The 16,100-nt window shown below is 36.8% G+C and overlaps 1 protein-coding gene across 8 annotated transcripts in view; it reads right to left on the reverse strand.

Annotated features, from left to right (window-relative positions):
• Window positions 1-16,100, reverse strand: part of Arms (Ankyrin repeat-rich membrane spanning) — a 240,880-nt gene that overhangs the window by 91,496 nt on the left and 133,284 nt on the right. For all 8 annotated transcript variants that reach the window (XR_011330235.1, XM_069816810.1, XM_069816808.1 and 5 more), the window contains 8 exons: window positions 14,283-14,387; window positions 12,405-12,503; window positions 11,103-11,246; window positions 8,275-8,407; window positions 5,862-6,026; window positions 4,801-5,008; window positions 1,910-2,047; window positions 345-493 (listed from right to left, as the gene is read on the reverse strand). Coding sequence is in view for 7 of the 8 variants with exons in the window: in XM_069816810.1 (XP_069672911.1) it covers window positions 345-493; window positions 1,910-2,047; window positions 4,801-5,008; window positions 5,862-6,026; window positions 8,275-8,407; window positions 11,103-11,246; window positions 12,405-12,503; window positions 14,283-14,387 (1,141 nt within the window). In the remaining variant the exon portion in view is untranslated. The remainder of the gene's footprint in view (window positions 1-344; window positions 494-1,909; window positions 2,048-4,800; window positions 5,009-5,861; window positions 6,027-8,274; window positions 8,408-11,102; window positions 11,247-12,404; window positions 12,504-14,282; window positions 14,388-16,100) is intronic.

Consider the following 16,100-nt stretch of genomic DNA (forward strand, 5'->3'; position numbering starts at 1 on the left):
GATCAGAAAGAAAAAAAGGAATTGGTTGGGTCACTGGCTGAGAAGAAACTGCTTACTAAAAGATGCACTGGAAGGAATGGTGAATGGGAGAAGAGTTCGGGGCAGAAGAAGGTATCAGATGATAGACGACATTAAGATATATGGATCATATGTGGAGACTAAGAGGAGGGCAGAAAATAGAAAAAAAAATTGATAATGGTGGGTTTGCATGAAAGACCTTCTCTTGGGCAAAAAACTGTGAATGAAATGAAAAGTAATAATCGTGTCGAGTTTGTACACATACAATAATTCAATTTAAGTATGAGATGCTAAACACTTAAATGTTTAGTGATGTTAATAGTTACCTGACTTAGGCCTGAATGCTCTATACAATCGTGTTGGAAATGCACCGTAATCATTTTCAATGGAATCATACAGTGATCCCAACATTTGCACCACAGAATTTTCTCCTCCTGTTGTACTGCTCACACGTGTTTGGTCGGTGAAATAAAATCTGTAACAAAACAAGATGAACAATGTAATTAAATATTCCACATATTTTTACGCACAAACTATGATAAGTACTTGCTGTTCAAAATCAGATCAGTTACACAATACTATGAGAATACCTACAATTAGTTTTGTGTTCATTATAGCTTAATCCCAAATGATTTATTATTTGAAGTCAAATAGGTACATAGAAAGAGTTCAAATTTAGTATAATTGCATAAGTTATTTCATACACATAATAGAGTTTTAACTGACAATGAAAATGCGCGAAACGCAAGAGCTTGATTATGATTAAATTTGCAAAAAAATTAGTTATGAATGGCGATTAACATGGTGATAGTCACTTATTCAGCTTTTTCGTCGTTTGGCCAACATAATGTTTCAAACATTTGGCATCTCATACAGTTCTTGCACTAAAATGCAAGTACAAAGCAGTAGGCATAATCCCAGGCTCACAAATTCACTAGCTCAGGGTAATCCTTAGCAACGTTTCGCCAAATATCATCTCGCTATCACTAAATAACTATGGACACTAAATAACCTAGTAGCCAATATAGCATCTTTAAATAACCAACTAAAATCATCTATTTTCTTTTCTCTACCGCCAATAACTCCACATTCCAATCTTCGGCAGAGGCAATTCTCCTCAAAATATGTGATTGGTTCTCAGCCAATAAATTAGTATTAAAATGTGAGGGCGGCAATGAACCTCCGGGTTCCTTAAAAGCCAGTAAGTAACAAAACTAACATAATCCAATTTAAATCCTGTGCTATTTTTAAAGCGTTATATTGACTCAACTACGAAAAGCGAAACTAGTGACTATCACCACGTTAATCAGCAACCCATAATTAGCCATTTGACCAGCCTCATGGTCTAGTGGTCAGAGCTTCTGGCTATAGTTCATGAGGTCCCGGGTTCGATTCCCAGTTAGAGCACAGGAATTTTTCCTTAAAGGGGATTATTCCTGTGTTCGTCCATGGTCTGGAATTTAGGTTAAGTTTAGATTTAAGACCTCTCCTGGCTATAGTTCATGAGGTCCCGGGTTCGATTCCCGGTTAGAGCACAGGAATTTTTCCTTAAAGGGGATTATTCCTGTGTTCGTCCATGGTCTGGAATTTAGGTTAAGTTTAGATTTAAGACCTCTCCTGGCACCACATTATCATAATCATCCTATCACATCATCGGGGTAATGTAACCTCAGAAGTGGGTTACAACTAAGCCACGGCCAGGAGAGAAGACCAGAAATGTCGAAAGACAACCTGGTGGCATTGGATAAAAAAAAAATAAATAAATAATTAGCCATTTCTGTAATTTTCATCACAATGAGCTATTGTAGTTCACGCATTCCCCTTGTGAGAATGTAGGTAGTCTATGCATTAAATGCAAGTTATTTCACTGGAAACTAGAGCTATCTCATACCTGATGGGTTGAGCAGTAAGGCCGTCATTCCAATGAGATCCAGGTGGATGACAGAACATCACTTGTAAGATAAGTTTCAGCGAATTTAATTTACGAGTAACATAAACGTGGAAGTTGTATGGCCAGTACCAATCATACCTAAACAGAAAAAACACATGCTACAGTTTGCTACTGATTCTGAGGATATACAGTTAATATTAAGAATAAGGACGAACCAATTGATGAGTGACAACAAGAAAGTGCAGAAGAGATGAGTAGACAAAAAAAATTATAACCCTCGACTTGTTGCACATATTCTGGGGAAATTCTACAAATAGAAACAGTATATTCCTACTATAAAAAAGAGTAATTAGAATAATAGTAGGTGCTAAATCTAGGAAATGATGCCCATGACTTGTCAGTAAAATAATCCGTGGTGCTACAGCCTGTGAAGGGCCTAGACCGACCAGCCAGCTGCTGGCCTCACGCCCACATGTCGAAGCAGAGGTGGACGATCATCCAACCAGAATGGAGGTATCGTGTGGTTAGCTGGCATTCGCAACCGGCTTTCGCTACCTATTGTAGCTCCCCAAGTGCATCACGATGCTGGGTGGGCACCGGTCCCATACACTGGCCGAAATTTCATGAGAAAATTTCTCCCCCCATGAGGACTTGAATTTTTTTTTATTGGGTTATTTTACGACGCTGTATCAACATCTAGGTTATTTAGCGTCTGAATGATATGAAGGTGATAATGCCGGTGAAATGAGTCCGGGGTCCAGCACCTAAAGTTACCCAGCATTTGCTCATATTGGGTTGAGGAAAAACCCCAGAAAAAACCTCAACCAGGTAACTTGCCCCGACCGGGAATCGAACCCAGGCCACCTGGTTTCGCAGCCAGACGCGCTGACCGTTACTCCACAGGTGTGGACATGAGGACTTGAACCAGTGCGCATTCCATAATGCGAGTCCTAGGCAGGATGCCTTAGACCGCGATGCCACAGCACAGGACTGACTTGTCAGTATATTTTTTAATTAATAAACTTCCTCGTAAGTAATCGTGAAAACTTTATAACTAATTCAACAGATCATAGCATAAATAGTCGTAAAAAATGACTTTCATACTCCATCGGCAAGTGTGTCGTGCTATAAAAAATGAGTGTGTTATAAGACAGTAAAAATGTTTAATAGCCTCCCTATGGATATAACAAATCAAACTCAAAACATAAGATTATTTAGGGCCACATTAAAGAAGTACATAATTTCTCACGCCTTCTATTCTGTAAATGAATTTATGACATTCAACAATGCTGCATGAATATTTCTGTCTTGTATTAAGTATCGACACTAAGCCCTTGTGTTGTACTAATAGACTATATTGTAAAACTCTTCTGTATATATTTCAACTAGACTGTGACTATAATTAAAACTTTATAATAATATTAAGATTTTTTTGACATGTTGCATATTCTAGCTGTGAAGTGATATATGAATACCATGGAATGTAAATAAATACAATACAATACAATGTCTGTTCATGGATTAAAATAAAAGGTAAATAAATAATTGATTAAATGGCGATCTTACTCGTGTTAATATGTAGGCATGTGCGGCTTACAGCTGTTTCGGTGCTACTTGACACCATTCTCAGAGTCTTCTGTATCTCGGCACCATCTCAACTTCGCTTTCAGAACACACACACTATCTGACACAACTCTTCATCACACGAACGCACCCACACAACAGGCAGCGAAGTTGAGATGGCGCCGAGACACAGAAGGCTCTGAGGATGGTGTCAAGTAGCATCGAAACAGCTGTAAGCCGCACATGCTTACATATTAACACGAGTAAGATCGCCATTTAATCAATTATTTATATTCAAGTGTTAAAAGTAGTGTACGAAAGATTCAACATGGATTATCAAAAGGATAAATATTTTTGCAGAGCTTAAAACTGTATTTGTAAAATTCTGTATACTTCCTAAAATTATACAAATTTCTATTGTGACTTGCTGCAATTATTTCTATTTGAAACAGTCCAGTGCATACAGAAACCACTTCTAGAATTAAGAGAATATGCCCCTAGCACTGGCTTCGTGTTTAGTTCTAAATATACTGGGTGTTCATTTCAAAGTGTGTCATAACGTCACTGTTGATGAGTCAGCGATTTGAAGTGAGTTTCAGCTTGTGTGTCAGAGAAGTTGCCTATTAATCAAGGCGTTCAATCTGAACTTGAGAACATGTACGGTATAACTTGAACGTCGTAGCAACAGATGGCAGTCTGTACGGTCTGTGTGCTACCATAACCTCTTTCGAACTGTGTTTTGCGCGGCCAAGTCGTACGCAGGGTATTTGTTATCAACGGTTGCATACGGAAACATCCCACAACACAAATAAAATGCTCCGTGTCCATGTTGTCCATCGAAGTTAATGTCAACAAATATGTAAATAATCGTTTTAACCCTCTCCACATATCCCGACAGTACGAAAAAAACTCACCTCAGTACGTATTTCCAAACAGTTCACATTCCTGCCACTACAGGCGTTACTGCACGTATCGGTAAGTACTCTTCAGAATGAACGCCATACTTGCTAGGCAACTTCTCTGGCACATAAGTAAGACACCTCTACGGAAGTGTAGGAAGATTGAATTCTCTAGGCTCATCGACTAGCCATATGACGGCTTACAGCGAGCCATGACACACTTTGAACTGAACACCCAGTGTAGCATTTAATGTAACTATTCAAATACTTATTTATTCTTTGATCACATTAACTTATCCCACCAAAGACAATATTTCTATTGACTATTCTACTTAACCAGACATTCCCACTTCTACTGCATAATATTAAAAGCAACAGTGTTTGCTACTTCTAGCAAAATTTATCCAACAAACTCTTCACATTACATACCTCTGACTGCCATACCACACCAGCACAAGGAATGTGTAACAAAGAAGAACCAGTCCGCCACCTGTACATATGCCAATTATCCATGACTTCACCGCCAAACCAATTACCACACCAGTAAGCAAGGCAGTATGCACCACAACTAACAATAAGAGAGATGAAAACTGGAATACTGGATCCACCCACTGACGGGCAAAATTCTTCATTTCCTCTGAAAATAAATAAATCATAGTGTAATACAGATTTACACCAATTATCCTCTGATTGGGGTTCTGGGTGATATGTACATCTATTATCAGGCAGTACATCTCACTTGACAATATGTGTCAGAGGAAGAACAACTGAAGACCTAACATTCTAAATGTGCTAAGTTTAATGTTAATGTTATGTTTTATTTAACGACGCTCGCAACTGCAGAGGTTATATCAGCGTCGCCAGATGTGCCGGAATTTTGTCCCGCAGGAGTTCTTTTACATGCCAGTAAATCTACTGACATGAGCCTGTCGCATTTAAGCACACTTAAATGCCATTGACCTGGCCCGGGATCGAACCCGCAACCTTGGGTATAGAAGGCCAGCGCTATACCAAATCGCCAACCAGGTCGACATGTGCTACGTGCTATACAAATTTTTCAAATTTCATTTTATTCAATCTAAGGAAGGGATATCCATATTAGAATATCATACTAAATTGTCTTTGTTGTAGCTCAACTGTAAGTGACTATTCATGCGCCAAAAGACGGTGTTGTAGGTATCTCAACATGTATTTCGCAGTGTGTTTTTCATCAAAATCTCAGAAAGTTGTTTTTGGCACTTAGCACATTTAGAATATTAGGTCCTCAATTGTTTCTATATATCTGAAATCTGATTACTTTAATATGTAGCTAATTGGCGATGTATGCAATGAAGGAGGAAAGGTACTGGCCACCCTAATCCAATATCTCCTGGCCTAATTACCTCACACGTGGTGCCACATTGGTATCACTTGTGAGGTTCAGACCTGTCTTCGGACAGTTGACCAATAACAATCAATAATTTCACTTCAACAGCATTCTTAATACATACCTCTGAGCTTGTTCAATAGAAAGGATTTACCACTGCCCCATTTAGCATACAGACCAACTGTTATCGGCATTGATAACGATGGTTCACTCAGGATATCTGCCAGGGCACTACTGTACAAATCATAGCCCAGCATATTCTCATTGTCTTCATTTGTATTCAGTCTTCCTACAAAAATAGAACACAAATATCGTATTTCAGTATTTGTGGGTGGTCAACGCAGGTAAGGTGCTTAATTAGCTGTAGTGAACTGCAACACTAATATAAGAGTTCTGGTTTAATCGATCATCATAACTAAGTCCATTTGATTAATTATCGGCTCTGAAGACGATGAATGCAGCAGACTGAACAGCAAACTTCTCCAGAAGAATGAAAGAGATTTAAATCTAAATAAAGCCTATTACTTTTCAAGATATTTACACATAATTGCACTGAAACTTTTTCAGCATTGTAAATTAGAATTTCTGAAAACTACTTAACAATAAATAATTCCTAGTACCTGTGACTGCAAATGCGATCTTTATCTTGTCTGAAAACTGTGTGACACAGAAGTCGGTAGAAAAATGAGAAACGTTACTAATATTGTAAAACTGAAATAATTATTATATATGACGTGTTCCCTCCAATATGTCTGTAATTAAAGTGACCTTTTTCATTTGTACTGTTAGATTGGTTTGTACTGCCAGGATTCTCCACCTTCCATCCCAAATCTGCTACTGATGGACAGCAATCAATAGACGTGATTGTGAAGATGACAGCCAGTCCTGAAAGGTCAGTGTGCCATGCGGCTCGAGAAAGTGGTATCAGTAGAGAATCTGTTCGCAGAATATTGAAATATACACATTTTTACCCATACAAAATACAGCATTTACACACAATGCAAGAAGAGCATCCACTCAAAAGATGAACATATTGCAACTGAATCATACAGCATTTGCATACTGATAAATCCTTCAGTATGTTCTGTTCAGTGACAAATGCTTATTCTTTCTGAATGGGCATGCTCATACACAAAATGCACGATACTGGTCCAAAGAAATGGATGCGTGAAGCTAACAACCCTAGGGCTCCAGAAGTTATGGTGTGGTGTGGAATACTAGGTGATATGGTTATTGTGAAACCATATTTCTTTGATGGAAATGTAAATCAACACTTATGGAGAATAGTCTGTAGCTGCATTTAGATTGGCAACAGGCCATGATTGTTTGGCCAAAAACCTGCATAGAATTGGAATATATCAGTCCCCTAACTGCCCATTGTGCAACTCAAACCAAGAAATGGATTCGGAACACCTCAAAATCTGTGCTTCAGTGGCTGGCCATGATAATATCTTTGAAAAATATTGGAGTGCAAGAGGTCAAATGACTTTATTGTCAAATGCCTGGCATTAGAAAACAACAACAACACTTATGGAGAAATGCTCGATGGTAGCAGTGGAGGTGACAATGACGACTTACTTAATCTGGCAGAGCTAAGGCCAGTTGGCCTTCTCTTCCACCCAGCCAGATTAATTCTGATTGAATACAAAGGCTTACAGTAGTGATTACATTGGAGTTACAATGGAGTTCCTGTATGATTTGCCACTGAATAAACAGATAAGAATGTGGTTTCAACAAGATGGGGCCACGACACATTATGCTCTAACAGTTCATCAGATACTAAATGAGATGTTCGGTGTGCACTGGGTTGGACGAGGCAGACCTCAGTGATGGCCTCCATGGTCACCAGACCTCACATCCTTGATTTCTTTCTATGGGGATTTGGAAACAGCACATTTTTCAGACTGACCCTACATCTATAGATGATTTGAAACATATAATCACCCATGTTTTCCAGCACATTCCACCTGCAACACTTCTAAGAGTGACAGAAGAATGTCAGGATCGAGTGAGGCAGTCTTCAAATAACTATACAATTTTGTTTTTTCCAATTAGAGTAATGTTTCCCATTTGTCAACTGACTTCTGTGTCACACAGTATTTAATATGAAAAAGATATAAATACATAAAAAAATTAATTTTATTAAAAAAAAGAAGTCTTTACCTGATTAACTTTTGTTGAACATAAATAAATTAATTGCGAGAGGTAATAATCATTAAGATGAGCATATAAACAACGCAAAGCTCAAGCAAAAACATTACAAACATCTTCATCAACACTCCCTACAACATTTTAGTACTAAGATAAAGTTGTTCTAATACAAAACCTAAACATTTATTCAACATTAATCCTGGAACTAACGTTCCCTAATAATTTTATGTTAATACTACTTGCTTCACATCAAGTAACTAATATGTATTATGAAAAGTGTGTACAATTTACATTGCATTCTTTATTCTGTTATAATTTTGTGCGATATCTTAGTTATTTTCTTAATCGTTTTTGTCTTGTTTTAAGAGTAAACATGTAGAACTTACTTGCACCAAATATTTGACCCAAAATTGTTTTTTGATGGTTCATATCAATGTTATATGGCGTCTCTCCTGATCTATTTGGCCGATATAACAATTGGCTGTTTTTGGGATTTCTCAAAAGAACTTCCACTATGCCCTGCAAGAGAGAAACATTAATATTCTTCACACAGTTTAAGTGATAATTACAGAAATTGCTATTTCGTCGTTTAAAGTGACAAGCAGAATAACAGTAAATTGTATTCCATGAAGAATAACTTCTTTATAACTGTTACATGTACAAGCTGAGTCCATAAAGTACAAACTAGTGTGCAGTGTTCGTGCCATCATTGAGTGCACAGCTGGTTCCTGCCAGTGAGTATGCAATTAAGATTGCGTCAGTAAGCCAGTGGCTGCCTGGTGAGACTCTCATGTATTAGGAGTTGAGTATTTGTTTGTTGTTTTCATCTTTTTAAGGAATCTAGGTTTTGGGGTGGTCAAAATACCAGCATCCAGAACTTTAAACATCATCATCATTCAGCCCTGGAGTATATATTGACTACACCCCAACTCTGGCTACTAGCAACAGGCATCTATAATGAACACCTATCAAAATGACACAAGTATAGTAATTACAGCCAATAACTCCAACACATTCCAATCTTCAACAGAGGAAATTCTCTTCAAAATATGTGACTGGTTCTCAGTCAATAAATTAGTATTAAATTGTAACAAAACTAACATAATTCAATTTAAATCTTGTCCAAATTCAACGTCGCAAATTTCTAGCGCAATAATTAACAATAGATCCCTATTAGAAACAACAACATCGAAATTTCTTGGCTTAAAAATCGATAATGTGTTAAACTGGAAAAATCATATTAAAGAAATTACCCCCAAACTAAATTCAGCTTGTTTTGCTATTAGATCTATGCAAAAGATAGTAAATATCAATACCTTAAAAACAATATACTTTGCATACTTCCACTCGGTAATGAGTTTCGGAATAATATTCTGGGGAAATTCCACAGATAGTAACAATATATTTCTATTACAAAAAAGAGTAATTAGAATAATAGTAGGTGCCAAATCTAGGGAATCTTGTAGGACTATTTTCAAAAAACTACAAATAATGTCCATGGCTTGTCAGTATATCTTTTCATTAATAGTCTTCCTCGTATGTAATCGTGAAAACTTTGTAACTAATTCAACAGTTCATAGCATAAATACACGTCAAAAAAATGACTTTCATACTCCATTGGCAAGTCTATCGTGCTATCAAAAAGGAGTGCGTTATATGGCAGTAAAAATTTTTAATAGCCTCCCTATCGATATAAAAAATGAAACTCAAAACATAAAATTATTTAGGGCCAAATTAAAGAAGTACCTAATTTCTCACGCCTTCTATTCTGTAGGTGAATTCATGACATTCAATAACACTACATGAAATTGATACTAAAACTATGTGTTGTACTAGTAGACTATATTGTAAATCTCGTCTGTATATATTTCATCTAGACTGTGACTATAAATTAAGATTTTATAATAGTATTAAGTTTTTTGACTTGTTCCATATTCTAGCTGTAAGCATGTATGAATACCGTGGAATGTTAATAAATACAATACAATACAATACAATACAATACCCCTCATTTCTCGTGAAAAACAACTGAATAGACTACAGTGGACTATAGTGGACTTTATGTTGTCAGCAAACAGCTGGATACATTAAAAAGATTGATCATTCACCAAACACGAATTTAGACCATAATTTAACCTGTTTCGGTCTCAGCTAGACAAGGTCTAAGAATCTTTCTTGTGGACGGCCAGGTTGACACCTTCCTTGTGGATGGTAATGTAATACAGCATTAGATATTCCAGTTGATGACATTCGTCACACATGTTGGAGACCTCTTTCCCTATAATTGAAGTGGCTGCATGTGGAGTTCCTTAAAATGTCCCCATTTTTCTGATGGTCAAGCAGAATATATCCAGCTGTTCGACGCATATATCTCATTTCAGCAGCTCTTAATCTACTGGTGTTTTCTTCTTCAGAACCCAAATTTCACTTCTATGTAGGAGAGTCGGGAGGACTAGTGCAAAGACCCGAAGTATAGTATCAATCAATCTTCTTAATGTATCCAGCTGTTTGCCTACAACATAAAGTCCACTATAGTCCACTGCAGTCTATTCAGTTGTTGTTTTTCACGAGAAATGAGGGGTATTTTGATCGGTGTTCATTGTAGATGCCTGTTGCTAGTAGCCAGAGTTGGGGTGTAGTCAATATATACTGCAGGGCTGTGTCTTCTGCAACTGGTACTGGTACCCCTCTCGTGGGTACTCACCTTGTCGTGGTGAGGGGGCTTAAACTTGTTGTTTAAGCTAACAAGTAACAAAGAGGTACCCACATGAGCTGCATTAACACCAACGCAGTCCCACTATATTTTTCACTGCTTATGATTCATGGAGTCCCTCAATCGGATCTCCGGGTAGGGACTGCACTGAGAGATGCCAAGACTCGTACTAAAGTACTTATTTGGAACACCAAAAGTCACACCATCCGAAGTATAGTATAATATACCTGCATTTGTACCCTAGCAGTAACCTACAGAATTTTTTCAGCATTTTTCCTCAGGTCAGTGACTTTTTTTTGAAGTATAGATTTACATTGAACTTTAAAAATAAAACAACAGATGTCTCAGGACTCAGGAGGATAATACACTTAAAAAAGTTTATAACAAATGACGTACCACAAGTTTATGCATTTAAAATTGAACTTTCTGATTTCTCGGTAGGTACAAGAACATTTAGTAGAGAAATCTGAAAGAGACACTAATTTTAAAAAGTAACATTACCTTCGACCTCGCTCTCATAGCTATGTGAAGAGCAGTGTCTCCCTTTTTGTCACTTGCTGAAACCTTCGCTTTCTTGTCAAGAAGAAGTTGAGCAATTTCAACATTTCTAATCCTTACTGCTCTCAACAGTGGGGTGTCACCATCCTAAAATAATCAATTTCATATTTAATATAATACAATTTACGTGAATATGATGTAATATGTCACAAATGAAATTTTCTGTCGACATGTGTGTGTCTGGTTTCCATGACATGAAAATCTACTCTACAACAAAGGCATTAATTGTAATGCATATAGCATTAAAGCTCTCCCATCCGAAAACGAAATATTAATCTTAATCAACTTCTCTCAAGCACAATAAAATAATATTAAATAAAGTATTCTGTTAAAGGGAATTTAATAAAATAACTTATTTATTTAGAACTGTACTGTGCTCCAACCACGAGAAAGTCTCTGCCGGATGGAACGGAGCGGGGTAATCCTGTGAATGAATGTTGATGTCATAAGATGTCATAAGGTCACACACGTGGGTACTCATCTCTATTGGCTAGCTCTCACAGCACAAACCATAACATTGATACAGACATATTGATACTATCCTAGTTACAAAATTAGATCACAGTTAATCTCCTGGTCTTTTAATCTCTTCATACAGGAAATAACATATGCAGGAGAGTGCATGGTTTTTAAACTGACGTTATAACGGTAATATTATTTATCTACTTCGTTCCAATAGATAACGCAATAGTAAGCATTCCTTTCACGGTTGATCTCCTGGTTGGAGAACAGTAGCTGTGCATGATATCAGAGTATATTATGATACTTCTCAAAAGAAATAAGTGAACAGTATATGTAATTATTTTAATTGATTATGGATTTGAGGGAGGTGGGATATGATGATAGAGACTGGATTAATCTTGCTCAGGATAGGGACCAATGGCGGGCTTATGTGAGGGCGGCAATGAACCTCCGGGTTCCTTAAAAGCCAGTAAGTAAGTAAGTATTTAACGACTATGTATCAGCTGCGATGTTATTGTGGAATTGGTGATAGTGAGATGGTATTTGGCGAGATGAGTCTGACCATTTGCCATGGCATTACCCGACACTTACTCTACAATTGGAAAAAACTCTGAAAAAACCCAACAAGGGAATCAGCTCAAGTGGGATTCGAACTCATGCTCTAGCACAGCTTCAGTTTATGACTCCAACTTGTTACCACCTGAGCTATGTCAGTGATCATAGAATGTATGCAAATATAAATGCGACTATGTATTGTTAAACAGAATTAATTGCGTAACATACCTTTGTTGAAATTTCGAGATCTGGATTTGCACTTAATAGAAGCTTCACCATTGCAACATTTCCCTTTTCTACTGCCCAGTATATTGCTGTTTTTCGGTCCTAAAACAAAGAGAATGTTACACTTTGCAATAAATTGAGGTCTTACTTTCAATTATTGAAAAACAAAGTAATGAAGAACATAAGAAAAGATAAAGAACACAAAGAAAAAAAAGAAGTAAAGAAAGAAAATAAAAAAGGGAAACAAACAAACGAGGATAAAAGGAAAAAAAAACTAAAAATAAAATGTCCGGAAATTATGTAAGAAGACAGAAACTGGTTGTCAAAACATCAGTGTCTTCCATGTTACTAATAAGCCGGCGAGAAATTCATGCACAGTGTTAGCTATGATATCAAAATGTAATATAAACGTTTATTTACAATGCTGTACATAAACACAGACATTTCAAGATTTATCTGATGGTCACCTTTTAGATATCGAGTATTCATGGATGGATTCAAAGTCAGTTAACCTTTGAGGTAGATATTGGTCAAATGAAATAAAATACATAAAAAAGAGATGAAATTTGCAAACGATTTGTATTTTCATAAATTTGCATACCTATCAGAAGGTGGCTTTATTTGAAGCCACTGTGGCACAACTTCATGACATTAAAACAAAATAGAAAGTGAGATGGATTCAAATGAAGCCACAATGCCTCAGAGGGTTAAGGGAGGTATATTTTTGAGGGGGAAAAAGAATCAATGATGTGGCTTATTTACAAAAAAAAGTTAGATATTTCGTGTCTTATATTTACGACATAAAGAAATCTCTGTCCCAAAATGAGAGAGTTCCAACAAAATTTACCTACCATTTCTCGCTTATGTAAAAATTCATATCTAAGTCGTCCAATCATGGAGAGTAGTTAATGCAATACTATTAGACTAGATGAAGTCCTACATTACGATCTTAGCTGAAGTTACTTAAACTGAATGGCCAAATTTGTTCATTTTAGATGAAATAAGTGAGTTACAGATAAAACTCTCAGTATTCTTTTCTTCAGAATAACTGTTAAATGACTATTCAAAATTCAGAATTCAAAACGTAGTTATGTAATATTTCTTCCAACATAACTTATCAGTTATTATAATTAATTCTTTCATAGTTTTCTGCCCAAAGTCACATCCTTCTCTACAAACCCAGCATTATCCAATCTTTCCTATTTTCCGCCTTCTTCTTAGTCTCCGCATATGATCCATACAACTTAATGTCGTCTATCATCTGATATCTTCTTCTGCTTCGAACTCTTCTCCCGTTCACCATTCCTTCCAGTGCATCCCTCAGTAGGTAGGTTCTTCTTACTCAGTGACCCAGAGTTGGTATAAAATAGCATTGAAATTGTCTTACAAAATAGTATTAAAATTTAAGTTTATGTTACCGGTACCTCAAAATATTGGCAAAGTTCACTTGAGAGAGTATTTACTTCTTTAGTATTTTTCAATAGATTAATAAAACATTATTTCGCATAATCTTAAACAAATGTTGTCTTGTCGTTTTTTAAATGCTACAATACAAAAATTCCAAATCATAAAATGTAAATAGTGATTTAATCAGTTTATAGATCATTCGTTATCTCATGAAACCAAATGCTTGTGTGCACAGTGGCTCATATTAAGAACCTTATGGTAGAGGTAAGCAAGCTAGCTATCTGCAAGTGGAAGTGTAGCGAGAAAGGAAAGTTTTCCATTCCATTCCTTCTTTCTCCTTACACGCAGACAGGTTTCAGGAGATACCGAATGATTGATACTTTTATTTTTTTGAGAAGAAAAATTAAACTATAGGCTACATGTGAAAAGTTTACAAATAAAATTACCACAAGTAATCATATGAAATCATCTCACCTTTCCTGTGATATCCACATCTGCATATTTCTTCAACAAGGCTTCTACTACACCTCTATGTCCTCCTTTCACAGCATGGATAAGATTCGTATCTCCTGCACGATCCTAAGATCAAGTTCACTGTTAGTAATTCACAGCAACATAGGGTACTAAATATATACAGATAGTAATCAACTTACAAGAGTTACATTCTGACGAGTATGTCATAAGCAGAATTAATTACAAGAAGAAGTCATATATAGTACAGTGTATGGTGCAATGTCAAAAGTCAGATATGCAATACACATTGCTAAGTCACACACTTGTCCAAACATTTGCAAAGTTAATAACAGGCAAAATTACTATAGTTAACTATTACTGGTAATCAAAATAGAGTCCAGTATGAAAATAACTTGTACACTCCATGGAGTCTTTATCATTACCCCTTAGTGAGGCGCACTAAATTTTGTAGCTCAAATATGCCAAACATTTTTGTTAGAGCTTACCCAAGCTTGCATGAGTCTTGGAAATAAGCGAAACATCATTTTATATGTCTGTGTCATGGTCAGGTTCTACCAAAACATCTTCTCTCCATTTCATCTCTACTGATTTCATATTCGTCAATTACTTCATTAACTCTTACAATGTTCTGAGGATTGGTAAGAAAAAATACTTCGCCCTATATAAAGAAAACTTATGTTGTATTCTTCGGAAATGCAATAATAAGTTATTGAATTGCTACAAAAATGCTACATACTTGAAAGGCGCACTGCAGTCTAAAAACTGACTCTGTATTGTTGGACTCTGCACAAAAAACAACACAACAAAAAAGAGTAGAAGGGACACAATGTTTTTTTTTATTTGGTTATTTTACGACGCTGTATCAACATCTAGGTTATTTAGCGTCTGAATGAAATGACGGTGATAATGCCGATGAAATGAGTCCGGGGTCCAGCACCGAAAGTTACCCAGCATTTGCTCGTATTGGGTTGAGGGAAAACCCCGGAAAAAATCTCAACCAGGTAACTTGCCCCAACCGGGATTCAAACCTGGGCCACCTGGTTTCGTGGCCAGACGCGCTGACCGTTACTCCACAGGTGTGGATGACACAATGTTACAGCTTGACGAAGGAACAGAAACTACTGTGAACATGAACACTCTGGGACACTTTAAACAGTGTTGCCAAAGAGTCAAAGAAAAAAAAGGGCAGGGAAAAAAATGATGTGCACCTCACTAATCAATCTTCTTAATGTATCCAGCTGTTTGCTGACAACATAAAGTCCACTATAGTCCACTGTAGTCTATTCAGTTGTTTTCCACGAGAAATGAGGGGTTGGCATCTCTCAGTGCAATCCCTACCCGGAGATCCGATTGAGGGACTATTTTATCTCCGGAGAATTTTACACTGAGGGACTTCATGAATATAAACAGTGAAAAATATAGTGGGACTGAGTTAGTGGTAATGCAGCTTATGTGGGTACCTCTTTGTTACTTGTTAGCTTAAACAACAAGTTTAAGCCCCCTCACCACGACAAGGTGAGTACCCACGAGAGGGGTGCCTCCCTAAGGGTTAAGTTGGAATAATCTAAGTCGAGGACTATATGTACATTACAGTTCAATACTGAAGAAGGAAGAGGAATTACAGTATTACCTATACACTGTACACGAAATTTGATATCAACCTTATAAGAAGAATTGGTCGATGGTCTATAGTCTACAGTCAATGGTCGACAGATAACGATCGATGGCCTATGGCCGATGGACTATGATCTGTGATTGGTCGATGGCCTATGGTCTATGGCTGAAAATCTATGGCCAATGGTCTGTTTTCGGTGGTCG

This window comes from Periplaneta americana, chromosome 17 (genome assembly GCF_040183065.1).
Source record: "Periplaneta americana isolate PAMFEO1 chromosome 17, P.americana_PAMFEO1_priV1, whole genome shotgun sequence".
Lineage (NCBI taxonomy): Eukaryota > Metazoa > Arthropoda > Insecta > Blattodea > Blattidae > Periplaneta > Periplaneta americana.